Here is an 18604-nt window from a genome sequence, read left to right as displayed (position 1 = left end):
AAAAAGGCATGAATAGCAGCAATGTATGACATACATAAACAATTTCAGTACAGTACTACAAATAGAATGAAAGCTTGTTAAACATTCTGTAATTAATTTAATTGAATATCTGCTCACTATAACTATTAGTTAACCTCTTAAACGCTGACTTTTATTATTAGCACATTTTAACAATACAATTTACAGTGTATGAATCCTAAACACTGAAAGTTGGATCGCCACCTTTGAAATAAGACAACATCCAATCACAAATTCTCCAAAACTTTACACGCACGTTGGTTTTTGGTTGTCCAAAAGGAAGTTGTTGCTGACTATCTATAATTGCTTATGTGCATTTAAATATTTCCATCTGCTTCCATTAGTATCTGTAAATGTGTCATCAAATGCTAATCTGCATCTGTCACTCTCTGTATGTCTTTAGTGATCACTGATGGCTGGCTATGTCTACATTTCAAAGTCTGCTGATATATTTTGAATGTGTGTATGTGTCCATCATTATTATTCTGTATTCATCAGCATTTATCATTATATATTCTCAGATTTGATCAAGTTGCCTCTGTTAAGGCCATTTCTTACATTTCCATGGGTATAGGGCAGGGGTCGGCAAACTCTGGCCTTTAGGCCAGATACGCCCTAGCTGGTAGTTCGTTCTGGCCTAACGCTCCCTGGCCAGGGGGCGTTAGGAACTACCGGAGCTGGAGCCACTGGAGCTCCAGTGCCGCCCCCTTGCAGTGGCTCCCCTATTTAGCTAGCAGAGTATTCACCATCTACCATCAGCCAATTAGATTAGTAACTTCCGCCATCTAGTCATAACCAAGCAATATTCTGCTTGTTTAATTGTGCTTACACATAATTGGGAATTTGTTATAAAGTATTATTCATCACATTCACTAAGATAAATTAAATATCCTTTTATAGAAGATAATTCACTTTGCTTAGTGAAAAGCCTATATTCCTTTAGTAAATCAACCCTAGTTTTAGCACAAACAATTGTAACCCAGTCTTTGTGTCTTTATTTATATCAGTCCAACTGTCCATCATTGCATGTTAGCCTGTATTTTCCAGAATAAAGTACCCTTTCAAACTGTTTTTTACCTATATTAAGATTTCTTTAGACATTCCGTAAAAAATGTTGTAGATGAAACTAAAAGATATATACAGTATATTTAAAGATTCTTTTTAAATTTGCAGAGAGCCACAAGGCCAAAGTGCCCAACATGTACTGGTAAACAGTTTTATGACTAAAGCCTAAAAACACTGATCACTAGTGTCTAATACAAGTATTTTGTTGTAATATTTACAAAATACCAACAGTGAATTTAGATATGGTGGGTGTTAGGACTCTGCCTGCAGATCATCTGTGCAGCAGCTTTGAGTGTCCTTAGCCTCCCTTTAGCTGTGCAAAGATGTGCCATTTCTAGCATCCCCTGCACTTACTCTGAGGCTGTGAACAGCTGAGGGGAATTTCCTGGTCCCAACCTTGTCCTGCTTTTGGCTGCTGCCCTTATTTAAACCTCCCTTATTCCAGGCTCTGTTTGCTGGATCCTCAGCCTTGTTACCTGAGACTTGCTCTGTTACACTCTGCTATATTGTGCCTTTTCTGGATTCCTGACCTGTGCCTGTCCTTGACTACAATTCTCTGCCGCCTGCCCTGACATGTGCTTGAACCTGAACTACGCTTGACTGCCCTGACCTCTGCCTGGACTTAGATTATGATTGCCTGCTGAATGCCCTGACTTGTGCCTGGACTTAGACTACGCTTACCTGCTGACTGCCCTGACTTGTGCCTGGACTCAAACTACACTTGCCAGCCAACCACTCTAACCTTCGTCTGTCTAGACCTTGCCTCTTGCTTTCATCCTACTTATCACCTGATCTTGGCTGTCCCTACACCAAAGCCCTTTGTTCTGCTCATCCCTGCTGAGGAGAAGCTGTGACCCGGTGTTCTCCCTGCAGCAAAGTAGTCTGATGGACTCTAGGGTCACCAGCCAATCATCCCCTGCAGGGTGCTCTGGTGAACACCAGGAGTTACTTAGACTCTGCACCCCAGTTAATCCCAAGTCACCTTCTAGGGGGCATAGCCCTAACAGTGGGGTATCAAAATGAATATTTGATACATTTTCTCTACTAGTCCCTTGTCTTTAGCTATGACATCATCACAACATCATCTTTTTGCATGTTCCCCACAGTCTTTCCCTAGCTATGAAAGATTTGTGGCAAACTATCTTGTTGTTCTTTTAGGTGCCTAATGCCCCTAGACTGGGCACCCTAACAATTCCTCCTTCCCCTCTGGCCAGAAATAGAGTATGTGGAAGACTGCTAATGACAGTATGTCAAGGCAATGTACTGATGTTTCATTTTTCCTGGAAATGGTGAACATTATAAAAAAATAAGACAAAATTGTGCTACTAATCCTTTAGTTAGTGACTCACCCCATCTAGAACTTACAGGAGATTTCCAAGCAGGTCCTTCTCCATTAGGCCATAATAATATAGTGACTCATGCAACTGTGCTCATTATTCACTTGTTTATTTGATATGATGATGAAAACATTTTAGAGGACTGGGATACAATTATTGAGGCTGCAGGAGCTGAGCAGAACTAAAAGTTATATTGGTGCCTCAGTATGAATTCTAACCACTACTTTGGGTAAAAAAAGAAATGGACTGAATTATTAAAGCAAAATACAGAACACGATGACGCGTGAAGTGCATCTAGTAACCAACCAAATTTTAATTTATGTGTTTTGTGGATGTTATTGATTACCAACCTCTTGTCATGCATCTAATATTGCTCATATTACTCCTGCAAATAAAACTAATATATGGCAATACAACCCTATAACTATATTAATCAAATAAAAGTTAGTTTGAAAATTCCATCAGTTCTAAATGTTTACAAACCTACATTCTAGGCTGCATCATGCTAGGAAAGTATCCCTGTACCTGGTAAATATGTAAATATAGTTTGTGCATAAACATTTAGTAAATGTTCTTCTCTTGCAGAAGCTTGCATTCATTCACATTTACCACATGGGGGAGGCAGAAACTTATTAAGCCATAAACAATGAGACATTTTCTGTATTTTGCTTTCTTTGCAGCAAATACATTGTTTTCTTGATGGAATTTAGCCTTACCTGGTTCAGTCTTTGCCAGTATTCTGGTCCTTTTTGCATGTCTCTTAAACTTGGTGGAATGTACCAAAAGCATATATTTGCATACTCCGGCTGTAACAACAAAAATGTGTATATGAGTAGTAAATATCAATTTTTCTGCTAAAATGAATTAATGACATAAATATACAAACCTAATACACAAGAACATACATTAAATGTAATGCAGTCCTTAGATGTAGTGGCTACATTTTATGTTTACATTTACTGCAAGTGCATTGAAGTGGAAGTAAACCTAAAGGTTCTTTATTGCAAAAGGGATAGGCTTCGTCTCTTCTGCATTTAAGCAAACATACTAACAAACTTTCACATCATTACACACAATGGGTCTGATTTAATAAAGCTCTCCAAGACTGAAGAAGATAGACTTGCATAGGAGAACCTGGGTGATACAGTAAACATGGAAAGGATCCAGTCCACATTTTCCAGCTAAACTCTATCTGCAAGGAGTTTGTATGTTCACCCTGTGTCCCACCTCCCATAATCATGCAGTTAGGTTAATTGGTTTCTCCTCACAATTTACCTCAGCCTGTATTAATGAAATGACTATGGTAGGGACATTACATTGGGAGCCTCTTTGAGGGACAACTAGTGACATAACTATGGACTTTGTAAAGTGCTGTGTAGTATGTTTGCGCTATATAATTTAGTAAATAATAATAGTGAATGATTTTCAAGAAAATCATTCCAGGTTTGCTGGATGACCCAGGTTCAACCATGATAATCTATGTCCTCCAGTCCTGCAGAGTTTTTATAAATCAGGCCCAGTGTGTTACAAATGCCCTTTTGTCAGAAAATGGGGTGAATTTGTAATGGATTTATACAGCAACTGTCTGCCTACCGCTGGTATAGAACCCTGACACCATTTAGGTAAAGCTTATACAAATATATAAAGTACTTATATAAAGTACCTGGCACCCATATCTTTACATGGGTTTGGGTTTTTGGCCAGGCTGGAACTATGTAACATTAGATGCCCAGCTCATTATACAATATACAGAAGATTTCTTACAGGCAGGTACATTTGTTTTTGCTGCAGAAGAGACCTGGTCTGTCCCTTGTGCAATAAAGAACCTGTCTAGTCACAATTTTTTATTATTAGTTCTGCTTGAAAATGCTGACAAAATCTAGCATCCTTGTAACTTGTTCATTGGACTGACATCTCAAGCAATGGGCCTGATTTATTAAAGCTCTCCAAGTCTGGAGAGGATACACTTTCATCAGTGAAGCTGGGTGATCCAGCAAACCCAGAATAGATCTAGTCAAGGATTCAAAACATGTGCTAGCAAAAAGAAAATTACAGGCTTGCTGGATCACCCAGCTTTGTTAATGAAAGTGTATCCTCTCCAGCCTTGGCGAGTTTTAATATATCAGACCCATTGTTATCAAACTTCCCCATTCTATGAACTAAAGAGCACTTCTTCCCCCTGTTACAGAGAAGAGGGGACAGGATGTATTCTTTAGCCCTAAAATACTTTCTATTATTACATGTCACCATAGGACAGGAAATAGGTTACTTGTAATATCACTAGACTGAAAAAAGCAAATATGAGAAAAAATAAAAATATATAAAAAAAGGAAAACCATTACATTTTCTTCTTAAGTTTAGATATGATTTAATTTAGGTATATATTTAAAAAAATAACAATAAAAGCTGCCAATGCTACAGCAGTCAATGAGCAAAAAAAAACAAAAACATTCAAACCAAAGCTATCTGTACCCCTGAGATAGATTACAGATTTCAAACCAAATGGTAATGATCAAACACATAGGACTTTTAAATGTTTTCACCCAGGATTTACCAAACTTTATTCCAAACTTGTACTTTGGTTGGAAAATGTGTGAATCAACTTTCATTGTCTAACAGATTCCATTATGAATACTGTGTGCATGTTTGGGTAAACTTTGGGTGAATCTTGTTTTAAAACAAGTCCTTGTAGTTTTGTATGGGAGAGAAACAGAAATAAAATATATGAAATATCTATTCCCCCTATGGAAGTGTTGAAGAATAAATACAATCACACCATCCAGACTGGTACTATTCTACATTAATCTATAACACTGTGAAGAAATATAGTATATAATATTCATAGCATATTCTATATTATTCATAACATTTAATTGTTGCATGCTGAACAATTCTGCAATAAAATGAATTTGCTCAATTGCTTGGTAAGAATCATCAGACAACTTTAGACAAATTATTTTTGATATGGGCAGCCTAAACCTATAAAGGAATATACTGTATATATGTATTTTTTCTGCAAACTAGGATACCACTAGGGTTTATAGTAGCTGTGTATACAGTTATAAATACAACTTTATCATTGAATGCAGCTTTGTAAATATGGTATTTTGCTCATGAAAAGTCTAGTATGTATTTGTATAACTCTACATGAATAATATTTCTTACTTTATTACACATTCACTGTAAGCAATTATTTTTGTATGTGGTCTGACCAATGCTTTGTACAGGGGCAGGAATGTGCCGAAATATTATGCAGAGCTTCACAAAGTCCATAGTCTTGTCACTAGTTGTCCCTCACAGTGGTTCACAATCTAATGTTCCTTCATAGTTCCTTTATTACAACAGTTTACGGTCGATTTTTTATTTTTAGTGGGGGGGGGGTTGAAGCCAGTGCACGTTTTTTCGAATTTGGGGGGAACCGGACCATACTAGGGAGATATATCAGAAAATAATATAAATAAATATATTAAATCTTTCCTATAGAAATATTTTTTTTATTAAAATAATGGTTTGGCTACAAGGTCTTTATAGGGGAAAATAAAAATTAGACATGCGGTATTTGAAGTCATCCATTTTTTCATTTATATAGAAATGAATAATCAATGCACAAAATAATGTTTTTAAAATAAAATTTAGCATTGAAGAGGAATGTTTTTCACATTACCATCATGATTGCTATTGGAATAATAATATTAGAAATAATAATACTTAATAATATGCTTTAAAAAATAACAATGTGTGACAGCGCTTATTACCATTCCATGTGCTAGTTTTCACTGCATAGTCAGATTATGAAAACATTGTTTAATAATTAGTTTCCATGGCTTACTCCCCACCATGCTCTTTGATTTTGCAATACATTATTAGTGTTTAATTGTGAGATCAAATCACTTAAACTGACATTACCAGAATTGCCTAATTAAAAAAAAAAGAGAAAAATATTACATACCTCCCAGAGAAGTTCAAACCCATCTCTTTTCTTGATTTCATTTGCTAGATATCTGCAGAATAAAAGAAAATGACAGCTTATGTGTCATGGCCAGGGGTATGGAGCATTATCCTTTCCATTTATATGGACATCAGGTGAATATTAAGAAGAAGATGGAACCCTAAGGCGTGTATATGACTTTACTTATAATTGTTACATGAACATAATGAGATAGCAAAGAATATGCATAGAATATATAATGTGGTGTAAGGGAAGAAATGGGAAGAATTTCCACACTTTCATAGACACAGAAATTAAAACAGAATATAATACGCAAGTAAGTCAAAATGTAAACATAAGCCATATTTTGCAATTATAGCTGCCACAAACTCTGGCTTAATAAATATTACCTTCATTCTAATTAAAATGAAGATTTTGTTCTGAAATAACCAAGTATCACTTTTACTTTTTTTTTAAAGATGAAAACAGCTGATATGCAAACTCAGTTCAGCAGACCAGATACATAAAGCTGGACTCCAGGCAAAGTGCTAAATACATAGATATACATAGAATATACATAAAATATATACATAGAAGTGCAAATATAGGATTGACTTTCGCTATTAAAAAAAACAGCCCTATCAAGTGTTTTTCTGGTGCATTTCAGTAACATTAGTTAGTGAAAACTTACAGAGGAAGAGGCACATGGATATATTTATGTCCATCTGTACTCCAGCATGTTCCATTCATTTCAACACAGTGGATTGGCTCATTGTGATTCTTCTCCCTTCCCAATTCCGAGCATTGCTGTACAGAGACCACGGGGCTAATATCAACTAAAATATGTATATGCACCAAGCTTGCACATAGTAAATTAGAAAAGAACCACACTTAGTTACATTTGTTACTTTTGTGTTTGAATTGTCGAGAGTATAAAAATATTTTAGGAAACAAAAATTGCTAGAAAGAATTGTTTAATGATCAAAAAGTCTTATAGCTAAATGTGAAAATTGTTCTGTTTATAAGGGTGTGGCAACTGAAATTGTTAAATCCAAATCACAGCCAGCCATGAGAATTTGTTTGCTGTGAGAAGACCTGGTCAAGGAAGCAGCTGGGGTGGAAGTTGGGTAGATAAAGCTGAACTTTATCCAACTATTAATCCCATCCCAGCCCCTAGGTCAGGTAACTTCAATTCCGAGTCTTATCCGTTAGAGTACATGGGTGCCGGCATCTTTGCCTGCCTTCCCATTGGCTGTCCAATGGTGGGTACCTCTCAGGATACAGAAAAAAGTATGTAACTGATGACATCTATGTGAGGTGACCATCAGGCACACACCCAGGCACACACCCAGAAATACTTCAAAAACCTGAATAGTGTATTTAGGAGAATAAATCTTCACACGGTGGGAATAAAAAGAAAACATGCAGAAAAAGTTTAGTGGGTAATGTTTGCGTGGAAATAGGTTTAAGATCAGGAGGGTTCGGTAGGGTGGATAAGAGTTCTTTACTATACCAATGCACAGTTATCTGTCAGGGAGGGATTTGTTTTAGCACCAAAGGAATTGTAGCAACAATCACAATGCAAAAAGTCATTGAACTGCAAACAACTATTGACCAACTGGGATTTGCTAAACTGAAGAAATATAGAACAGAACAATAAGGAAAGCAGAGACATGGAAAGTAAAAAGAAAAAGAATTCTGCAGAATACTAAAGAAGGGGGAGGATCGGTACTGGGGGTGAGGGCTATGTGGGAAAGGTGGAGCACAGAAGTGTTGTTAGGGAGGAGAAAAGCAAAACAAAAGAGAACATACCGTAGTAGTTAGGAGTGGAAGGAGGGATGAGACCAGGAGAGTTAAAATGCAGTATAGGAGGGATGCCAAAGGGGAAGGAGATCAGTAAAGTGGGGCAATGGGGAGGAATCCAAACCAGGTTTCACTTTCTTATATATATACACACATGTAAAAAGTATGAACACATGTGCAGCATGTTTAAACAAGTAAGCATTAGATCAAACACTGACTAGAGATAAAAGTGTTATACTTGAACATACCACATGGAAATGTTGCCTTTTCAATTATTCCTTCAACAAAACATCAATAGATGTAATTATGTATTGTGGCAAATAAGTACATTCTTAGCCTCTTAAACTGATACTGCTCCCTTAGCAGAAATTGTTTCTTGTAATTTGCAAAACTTTGTTGACTACTCCTCCCTTCGAAATTATTTTAGTTACAGTATGTTTGTGGGTTTGCTTCCATGACCTGCCAATTTCAAATCCCCAACAACAATTCAATGGGATTTAAATTAATTTCTGTTTCAACTTTAGAGGAGAAATCTCTAGGGGCACAACCTCAGCTTTTAATAGCATATAGCTTTTCTTTACCCAGTTTTATTCCTCCTTCATAGCTGAATCTGTTTGATTTACTGATTGTATTTTAATCATGTAGATCTTTGGCACCATATAACTGTTTTATCTAATTATTAACTATTCAAATTACTTTTAAAATTAAAAATAAATAAAAATAAAATTATAAATTATAAAATATAACATTTTGGAAACTCAGATTACATCTACTTTGACATAACAAAATATAACTTTTAACATTAAATCTCACTATCCCACTTTAATGTAATCAAAGCCTGAAAATTAGCAAATCACACTTACGTATTAAACGTATTAAACCACACTTACGTAAGAATTAAGAAAGGGTGCTCTTTAAAAATAATCATATTGTGGTTTTATATGAGTTTTATTCATATTCAAATATTTTCTGAATTTAGCTACAAATGCCCTTTAGATTAAAATTAAGTAAGGTCAGTGTTACACTAGACCTGCCAAATAAAATAAAAAAAATCAGTCATGACATTTGTAAAGAAAACCTTTTTGATTCAGTGAATTAAAAAAAAAAGCTTTGCCAACAGCTCCAGTAAATAATGTTTTCCAGTGCTGAAGCTCATCTCCTAATTAATTCTGAAGAACTAGTAGATTGATATAGATAATGACACTAAGAAAATCTTAGTCTTCAGAGCCAAACAGTGACATGTTGCCAGCATTTCTAGCATTGTAGGAGTAAATCTGCATTGAAACCTGACTTAATAATGTCTACTTATTTCTCCTATCAAGAAAGGACGAGAATAACCATGGCTGAGGTGGTGATTTTTTCGGCTAATGATGTGACATTTGAAACAGATGCAAGCAGAAGAAAAAATAATGTCAAGGGTTGAGCTGTTCTTTTCACTAGCTGATGTATTGATACATAGCCAAAACACACTTTTTCAGACAAAAATATGGATTTATGATACACAGTAGGCAACTCACAAAGCTGCAGCTGCATTTACAATTAATAACTTGTCAATGTCATGTTAAACATATTAAATGTCATTGCAAACTGAAAAGAAAGAAATATGGAAGCTGCCACTGCTGACCTCTTTATGAAAATCCTGGTTGGCTGGCTTTTATGCTAAACTCCAAGTCCAACTAGAAACTGTAAGTAATGGGGCTAGTAAAAAAACCCTGGCCAGTTATTTAAAGTAATTAAAGTATATTGCAGCCTGGAGACGAGCAAACAATAAGCGAGTGTAGACAACAGGCTGACATGAGTAGAAAGAGAAGCAGGTGAGGAAAAGGTTAAGAGAAGGTAGTGTAAGCTCAGAAAAAGATTGGGCTTGGGAGATTGGTGGAAAGGAAGGGCGGTTGTAGTAAGAAAAGGGAGAAAAGGATTCAGAAATTATGTGTTAATTCCTCTAGTTTTGGACACTAGAAAAGAAGAAGACCGGGCACAGGAGACTTAGATCAGCAAGTGAAGGCATTGGATGCTGTAGCATTGTCCTGCTACCTGGATGCTATTAGCGGGGCACATCAGATATATGGAGGTCTATCTGGTGGGATCAAAAAGACATAAGTTTATGGATGAAACAAAATAATGCTACACATGCTACACAACAGAAGGGGTTGTTTTGACAATTCAATTACAGAAATTGCAGATTTTTCAGTACTTTCCGCTTGCATCATGAATGTTCAATATGTGGGAGAACTACTTTTGCTGTTTTCAGCATAGGAAGGGGCCAGAAGGTAACAACGCTGGAAAACAGGGGGATAACAGTGAACTATAAGGCGTTAAATATATATAACTATAAGAAGGTTACTCCCTGTCATAAGTAGATATTTGGCAAGTTTGCTGAAGTTAGGTTTTGGAGAGGGGTTTCAGATTCCTAATGAGTTGCAAGACACTGTAGTAGCCATAAATTTATGTTTGATGTTGGATCAGTGTGAGGCTGATTTTCTCGTGTTGTTGAGTTGAGGAGGATGGGGGACTATATCCAGCTACTTCTTTTCCCAATCTGATGGTATCACTGTTTGGCTTGGTTCCTAAAAAGGTAACAAAATGGATCCCACCTTTGTCCCTTCCAGTCCTACCTATTGAACGGTTCAGTGAATGTAGCAATTAATTTAGAGATGTGCTCAGTATCCTATACTTCATTGAGTGTGTCATACAGTGGCTACGGTGCTATGGTAAGGGATCACTGTTGGCAAAAGCATACATTGAAGCAACTTTCTGGTTGCTGTCTGTGCAGCTGGAAAGCTTGCATCTGGTAGGTTGTAGGGTTCTTAATTTGTCAACCACATTTCCTACACATACTTACTGTTTATCTTGTTTTTGGAGTTTGTATTGGGGAACTTAGCTGGGGTTTCATCAACTAATACTACTTGATGGTTTTTATGTATTGACTCCATAGATTTGAGTAGGTCCTGTTGGCCACTTTTCTTTAACAATAATGTTTATTAAAGTTTCAGAAAAAAATAGAGATAACTTTACAGGATATAAAACATTGCAAAACAATTAGAGGTAAGGAAATGTTTAGTGGAAGCCAAATACAATAAGCAATAAAACAAGACAAGTAAGAGAGAGTGTAAGAGAATATAGGACATGTCTTTGAGGTAGCTTGCAAGTTACAGTCCAATGATCTGTTTGAGCAACTGACTATGACTTTTGCTTTTTGGGGTTTTGGTATTGATATGCAATTCCAGAGCTGATCATAGTAGGGTCGGACATTGTGTCTAGGACATGCTGGATGTGAGTGCATTTGATTTTGATAAAAGCTGACAAGAAATCGGCCATTTTGTGATTACCATTTGAAGTTTGGTTCTTTGGCACTGGGACCTAGAATTAGACAAATGCCACCACTTGTTGGGGATGGAGTAAACCTCAATGCAGTGGGCAAGGATATGTGGTTTCTGGGCATATAGGAAAGTATACAGTGAGCTTTGAAGGTGTGATCAACATAATTCCTTTGGTAGTGAAATGCAGCTGGAAACAATAATATACAGGTGGTAACGGACCCCCAAGAAGTGGTATGGTGTCAATGGTAATGCCTCAAGAATCTGCATCCAGTTGTGCTAGCAGTTGGAAGCAGTTGATGTGATGGCCTCAATGAAGAATGACTTTATTTGTAATAATATCCATAATATTATTGGTAATGTTCCTTTAATAGTATTTGAATGGTGTGGTATTATGTTGTTAAAGTTATGGATTGTAAGGCATAATGATCTCACAAAGGCTTTGTTTATAAAAGCAATTATCCTGGGGATGGCATTGTAGATGCCACTACAATATATCAGATACAATTACAGTATTAAAAACATTAGACATTCATAGACATTGTACATAGATTATATATACAGGTAGCCCCCGGGTTACATACAAAACTATAGGTTTGTTCTTAAGATGGATTTGTATGTAAGTCAACAAGTACATTATTTTAATAAATGCAATTAGGACAGATGTTTGTCTAAACATATTATTGGGCAGTGTGGTGTCAGTTACTGTATAAAATCCTCACTGTGAGTTAAACAAAAACAATACAAAAAAAAAAATGTTATGGAGCCTAGACATTCATTAACTTCCAGAGCAAGCAGTGCTTTGACATGCAAAAAGAAACAACTACAGAGTTTGTCTTGGTCATTAAAGAGTTACAAGAGGCTGCAGAAAAGCAAAAGATTTCTTCTGAAAGTCATGTGAACCATCCCCTTCCCCCAGCCTCTGTCCTGCATACAAACAAGAAGGGAGTCCCCGTTCGTATGTAGGAGTCGTCCATATGTCGGATGTCCTTACCTCAGGGACTATCTGTATATACATGTGGATGCCTGTAGTTTAGTGTAAGATGAGTCGTATGTCACTGTGTAGAAGAAAGGGCACATATTTTTAAATTCAGGGTTTATCTTGAATTCATAGGATCCACATTTGTGGAAGCACTACCAAGAGTAGACGTTCATTCTTTTAAGATGTACATACAGTTTCAAATACAGAAGCAAAAAACTTTTTGTGGTAGCATGAAAGTGTCTGAATTTGTTAGCAAGAGGGCTTCACTGGCAAAAAGCAAGCATTGGCAAGTTGTTTTTATTTAGTTCAAGGATTTTAGCAAACGCCATTGTAGAGTTCGATGCTTTTTTGGTAACAAGAATGTGGGAATTCCAGCTATTTCCACCTTCTTGATTGAATAAAAGCAAGGGTCTGCCTTCTATAGCCCCATAACCAGTACAAGTGTGAAATAAGAAAAGCTGCTCAATCACATGAGTAGAAAACAAACATTTTAGAAAAGTTTCTTAGAAACTAATATAAAACTGGTATACAGCAAAATAATTTGGAAACAAATAAGAATTCCTTGTCTCTGCACTTGTTCTGGGTCAATGAAGCCAAGGTTATATCATGGCAGACTGGCAACTAGAATTTTTAGAGAGGTCAGAGATGACAGCCTGCCTTTTAAGGTTTCCTTTAAAAGCAAGCTTAACATTTGGCATAAAGATAAATGTCATGCACATGTTCACCTATAAGTTATATAAAAGTAAGTGAAATCCAAGGATTTTTGAATTGAGAAAAATGGATTTGTTCCTTTTAAGCCCGACAGACATAGATGAGATTTCCCTGATGGATCTTAAAAATAAAACTCCAGTTAAAACATATAATTGATGTAACTGTACAGTCTCTGGCCTGACTTGAATGAACGAGTCAGTGAAAAAATGACACCTGTGACAACTTTAACACCTCAGAGCTGGCCTCTCGCAGTGGAAAAGAACTGTCCTTAAGTTATAAGGTCAGAAGACAAGCTCTGAAAGCCAAATCTATTTTCAGACACATAGGCACATTAGCTCTGTATCCTTCAAGTAATCCCAAATGTAATATATCAACAAGACATGAGCAGTTCAAACCAACCGAAACAGCTGAAAGCTTGGAGAAAAGAAATTAAAGGAAAAAAAAGCTAAAAGAGCATGCTATCAACTTAATTGATGATAAAATCAGAATATTTTGTAGTTGTATCAGATACCATCTAGGCTACAAAAGCTTTAACTGCTGCAATAATCTCATTAACAGAACCGTTTTCTGTAGAACTAAATGCACTAATGAGAGCAATATGTTAAAAGGTTAAAGCCCATAGACAAGTGGACAAAAATATTGCAAAGTGTTCATTGAAAGCTTATCTCTGCATCTTTTATTCAATTACAGTTTGACTAAAAGAGGACAGGGGCATTTAATTACAGTTTAAATGCTGAATGATAGACAAATTTTATTTATTCCAGTTCAGTAATAATGTAATGAATTGATGCAAAAATCTCTAAAACTCAGAGGTATAAAATCCAGCATGAGCCCTGAAACTATTGGTGCTTACTGTTTAACATTCAAATAAAAGGTCTGAAGTGCAGTGTCTATATATATTTCAGGAAATTATTATGACACATTTGTGGTCAGTTTTATATATGGGGGATGCATGTAGAGGAGTTTAATTGCACCGATTTCCAGTACCAGAACATTACAGGCAATTTGGATCATGCTACCTGACAGTAACAGTAAAGTTAGTTCTCAACAGTATGGTTCTCTATATAATTGGGATTTATTGTGGGTTACATACCCCTAACTATGCTTGGTGTTCTGATTTGGGTCTGTGTTATATTCAACCCAAGCATTGGTCACTGGCCTGAAATTAATAAAATTAAACATTGCTGACTGGATTTGGTCCTGAACCATACACTATATTTGTCTATGACAATGAGTACAATCCTAGGTGCTGTATGCCATACCTGTCTCTAACAGGTAAAGTAACAGGTAAATCTTGGCAGATGATGGCATATTTTAACTTCTTACCCAATTTCCAATAGACCATTATGAACTTTTGAGAATCAGGCAGCCAAGTGATGAATTTGTTTAGTTCCAATCAGTTGTGAAAAGATCAGACTTGTTAGTAAATACCAATCGAAAGAGTTCCAATTGGAATTTCAAATGCTTTATACCTGTGATGAGTAATTGAAAGGCCCAAAAAGTACAAAAGGCCCAAAAGTACACTCCAATATTTACCATCACCAAACAATTAGTTAAGAATCACGTTTTTCAGATTAGGTGCCAGCCTTTTTAGGGTGTGTATTATATTATATTGTATTATATATATATTATATATATATTAAATATATATATATATATATATATATATATATATTATATATAATATTATATTATATTATATTATAATATTATATATATTGTATTATATATATATTGTATTGTATTATATTATATACCGGTATTATATATATCTTCGCCAGCATGGCAAGATCAAAAAAGTTCCTGAAGGCTCTCAGAGAGAAAGCTATGCATGCCTATTGGTCTGGCATTAAGAATTTAAAAATATTACCTATTTATCTGGAATCAATTGTTTTACTGTAAGGAAAAAAAAAACTACAAGTGACATAGACTACTAATTTGTACAAGACCAGCCAGCCCTTCCCATTCAACCCAAGTCCTGTTCAAAGGAGATTCCAATCTTTATTTAAATAAACTGCAGAATCCTTGGATAATTTTTGCAATTTTAGAATCAAATCGCATGCATTTACTTTTACATTTTCATGTAGAGAATAAACCATTTTAAATTGCATGAGAGCGGCATCTAGCCATTGATATTTTATTTAATCCTAGGAGGTAAGGAAGTACAGTATTACTGTAGGCACTGTTTGACTAAAGATAAAGAAAGGCACCTTATCTGAAAAACCTGATTCCTAAATTATTGGTTGGTGATAGTAAATATAGGGGTGCACTTTTTGTGGCAGTGTCACATTTTTATGTAATTCCTCATAGTAGTGTTTGTGAATTAAATATGTGGTGCTAGGAAGCAGTAATGCAGAATTTTTTTTTTCACCTATTTATTTTTCTTTGTTAGATTTGACATAACACATATTTACACTCTAAAAATACAAACTAATATGCATGTAATACGGCAAAGGGCTCTACTTATAAAACAAAAAATCAGACATTCCCTCACTGAAACCTTCCAGGTCCATGTGTTTCAATGGCCGTAATTGATTCCAAACAAGGGATGTTTGAGGGAATGTCAATTCCCTGTTTTATGAATAGAGCCCAAAATGTTTAAACATACAAAATATTAGGTTACTTACACTCAGTATTCCCTTTTCATTATAAGAAGCAGAAGTACATGTACTGGTGGATAAAAGTTATTTCCAAGCACAAGAATAGATTTGCAGTCAACAGCATTTCATATTTTTACCATTGAATCAGATTTCAGTTAGCAAAAGCAAGTGATGTCCAAAGCTTGTACAGAATCGTTTTATATAACAAGAAAGCTTTTAGAGGTTGGGACTTGATAGGTAAAAAGTTTGACTTGTTTTCTGTATTTATGTTCATAAATTGTCTTCATGAAGGAAGCAGAATTAAGGTAACTTTCACTTAAAGTGGACATTTTATGAAAAGGCAATGCCACTGTATTTCTAAGCTTCTTGTACTGTAAAGGCCCCTAATCCACTCATTGCAAACACACTGTGTCCCCTAGTGACATGGAATTTGGACAGATGAACCAAAGAGCACTGAGGGGGACCAGGGAATTAACACTTTCAGACGTTAGATTTCCCTACATTGGGGGCATATATAGTGACATAGGAGGTAGAAAAGGTGGATAATTATCTTCTTTGCTGGAAACATTTTTATTTTAGTGCACTTCCTGATATCTGAGGGTGCTTGGGGACTCTGGGGCCTACAGCGGCATTGCTATATACCTGCAGTAGAAAATCTAAGGCTTCTGACTGCTACTCCCACCAGATTTAGAGAGTGTTTTTTCTTATATAGCTACTGTGGTTCTTACTGTTCTTTTTGCTGAAGGCTGTTAAATGTTGTATACACGCACACATATACTGTATATTAAAAAAAAGTGTTTATACAGTTAATAGAAAAAAGTAGAAAAATAACATGCCGTTTCCCTTATTTGGCACCATTGTATACTTGTAAATCATTTTTTGTCTAATTCCAGTTCAAAAGAGATCACTTATAATTATATGAGTGATATCAATATCAGTATAATTAATTTGTATTTATAGAGCAATGACATATTACACAACACTATACAAACTCCTTAGTTGTGTCATGAACTGTCTTTCTAAGAGGCTTAAAATTTAATGACCAAAATATAGTAATATGACGATAAGAATAACACATATGCTATTAGGCCTGTTTCTAGATGCAAGCCAATTAGAGTCACCTGATCTCATTGCCTGCGCACTGTGAAATTGGGTGACGAAGGAAGAAGAACCCGGAAGAAGAGAAAGGCGCCCAGTGTCCAGCCTGCGCCATAATGATATGGGACCTACTAGAATAGGATCACAGAGGGATAAACACAAACATGGGGAGAATAAACAAACTCCTTGCTACGTTTCACTAACTAGGATTCAAACCTGAGACCCTAGGGATGCAAGGGTGAGAGTTCTAACCACTGGGCCAGCCAAGCTGCCCTCAAAGCAGAGGGTCTACAGCCATGTGTCCTTCAGTGAGGATAGCAGTATATATAGTATACCTGGTGTGCAAACCTTGTATAGTTCAAGGAGGAAAAAACTTTTTACTACTTTTTACAAGTAGTGTATGGAATACATTTTGATGGTTTACTACCCCGTAGGTTATAACCTGTATATCTATGATTGCCTTAAATCTAAGATTACATTAGCATTAACATAAAAACCAAGCAAGTTCATCAAAGTATTGTAATGAAGGCGTCATGCTTAATAAGAACACTACAATGAAAAAAATATATGCGAAGAGAAAAACTAATCTGGGGATTTAGTAATTTCAGCTTTAGGGAAAATCTCTGATTTAAACTTTCTTCTGATCTCTGTATATATCTTCAGGCGGATTGCTAATTATTTCTCCCATGCTAACTGCAACAATAACAACTTGATAGTCAGTGGAATCTGATTATTCTTGAGACCCTGGCTCTAAACACAAGTTGTTTGTCTGAAATGTTTATTATTCTATGTCTGTGCAATTATCAATTATCTGAGATTAAGATAATGTAGAAAATGAAAAACACACTGCTATGGATGTGGGGGGAAACACATCATTCTGTAAGGCACAGGCAGTACACAAACTTGTGAGAAGGCTGCTAGGATAACATATGCATATTTGAAACCTAGGACCATTCTCAGATATCCATCATGGTGTCCTTGACCCATCTGAATGATGATGCCCCCTTTGTCCCCTGTATCATAATTTTATATTTCAAGTGTGGTGGTTGCATGCTGTTTGCGTTATATTCACAGCTCCTTCTAACTGTAGACAAACAAATAAAAGAAAAAAAAAAAAGAAATGGATTTGTGTATATTATATTCTAAATCTTTTCACTCATCTGAACATTCGAAGCACACACTTCTCATTTTGTTCTTTTGTTAAATTTTTAAATTTTGTATGAGCAGAAAAAGGTTTGCATATGTTGAATCATGGAGCCTTTCCTATACCGGAAGGAAGATCTATCATGTGTAACAGGAACATGTATATATATACTACTCAACATATATTATACTTACCTTGATGCTTTCTATATACATCTTTTGTAGAATGTATTATTGGCTCCTGTATCTACTGTGAAATGCGTTGCAGTGTTTAATGTATGGGGAAGGATCTACCAACTTCTCTCATTATAGAAGCAACACACAAGTATCATGTTAATTATACTAAACCTACATTGGCATAGATTGCTAAATATGTTTTTATCGAAATAAAGCTGTTTTGTATTTGTTTAATATGGTCCCCAAAAAAGTTTTGTAAGCATGGTTTTGCCATTTTTTGATGTTTTACTTGGCACGAATAATGGGATAGTTTTCTAAGTAACCCCACCTACTACCCTAAATGGCCTTGAAATAGGAATGAGAGAACCTGGCAAATGTTGCTAGAATGCATATATATATATATATATATATATATATATATATAT

The 18604-nt window shown here is 35.7% G+C and overlaps 1 protein-coding gene across 2 annotated transcripts in view; it reads right to left on the bottom strand.

Annotated features, from left to right (window-relative positions):
* GADL1 (glutamate decarboxylase like 1) overlaps window positions 1-18604 on the bottom strand; it is a 150903-nt gene that overhangs the window by 32401 nt on the left and 99898 nt on the right. For both annotated transcript variants that reach the window (XM_072412378.1, XM_072412379.1), the window contains 2 exons: window positions 6370-6421; window positions 3137-3226 (listed from right to left, as the gene is read on the bottom strand). In XM_072412378.1, the coding sequence (XP_072268479.1) occupies window positions 3137-3226; window positions 6370-6421 (142 nt within the window). The remainder of the gene's footprint in view (window positions 1-3136; window positions 3227-6369; window positions 6422-18604) is intronic.

This window comes from Pyxicephalus adspersus, chromosome 5 (assembly GCF_032062135.1).
Source record: "Pyxicephalus adspersus chromosome 5, UCB_Pads_2.0, whole genome shotgun sequence".
NCBI lineage: Eukaryota > Metazoa > Chordata > Amphibia > Anura > Pyxicephalidae > Pyxicephalus > Pyxicephalus adspersus.
This window is presented reverse-complemented; position numbering and strand designations above follow the sequence as displayed.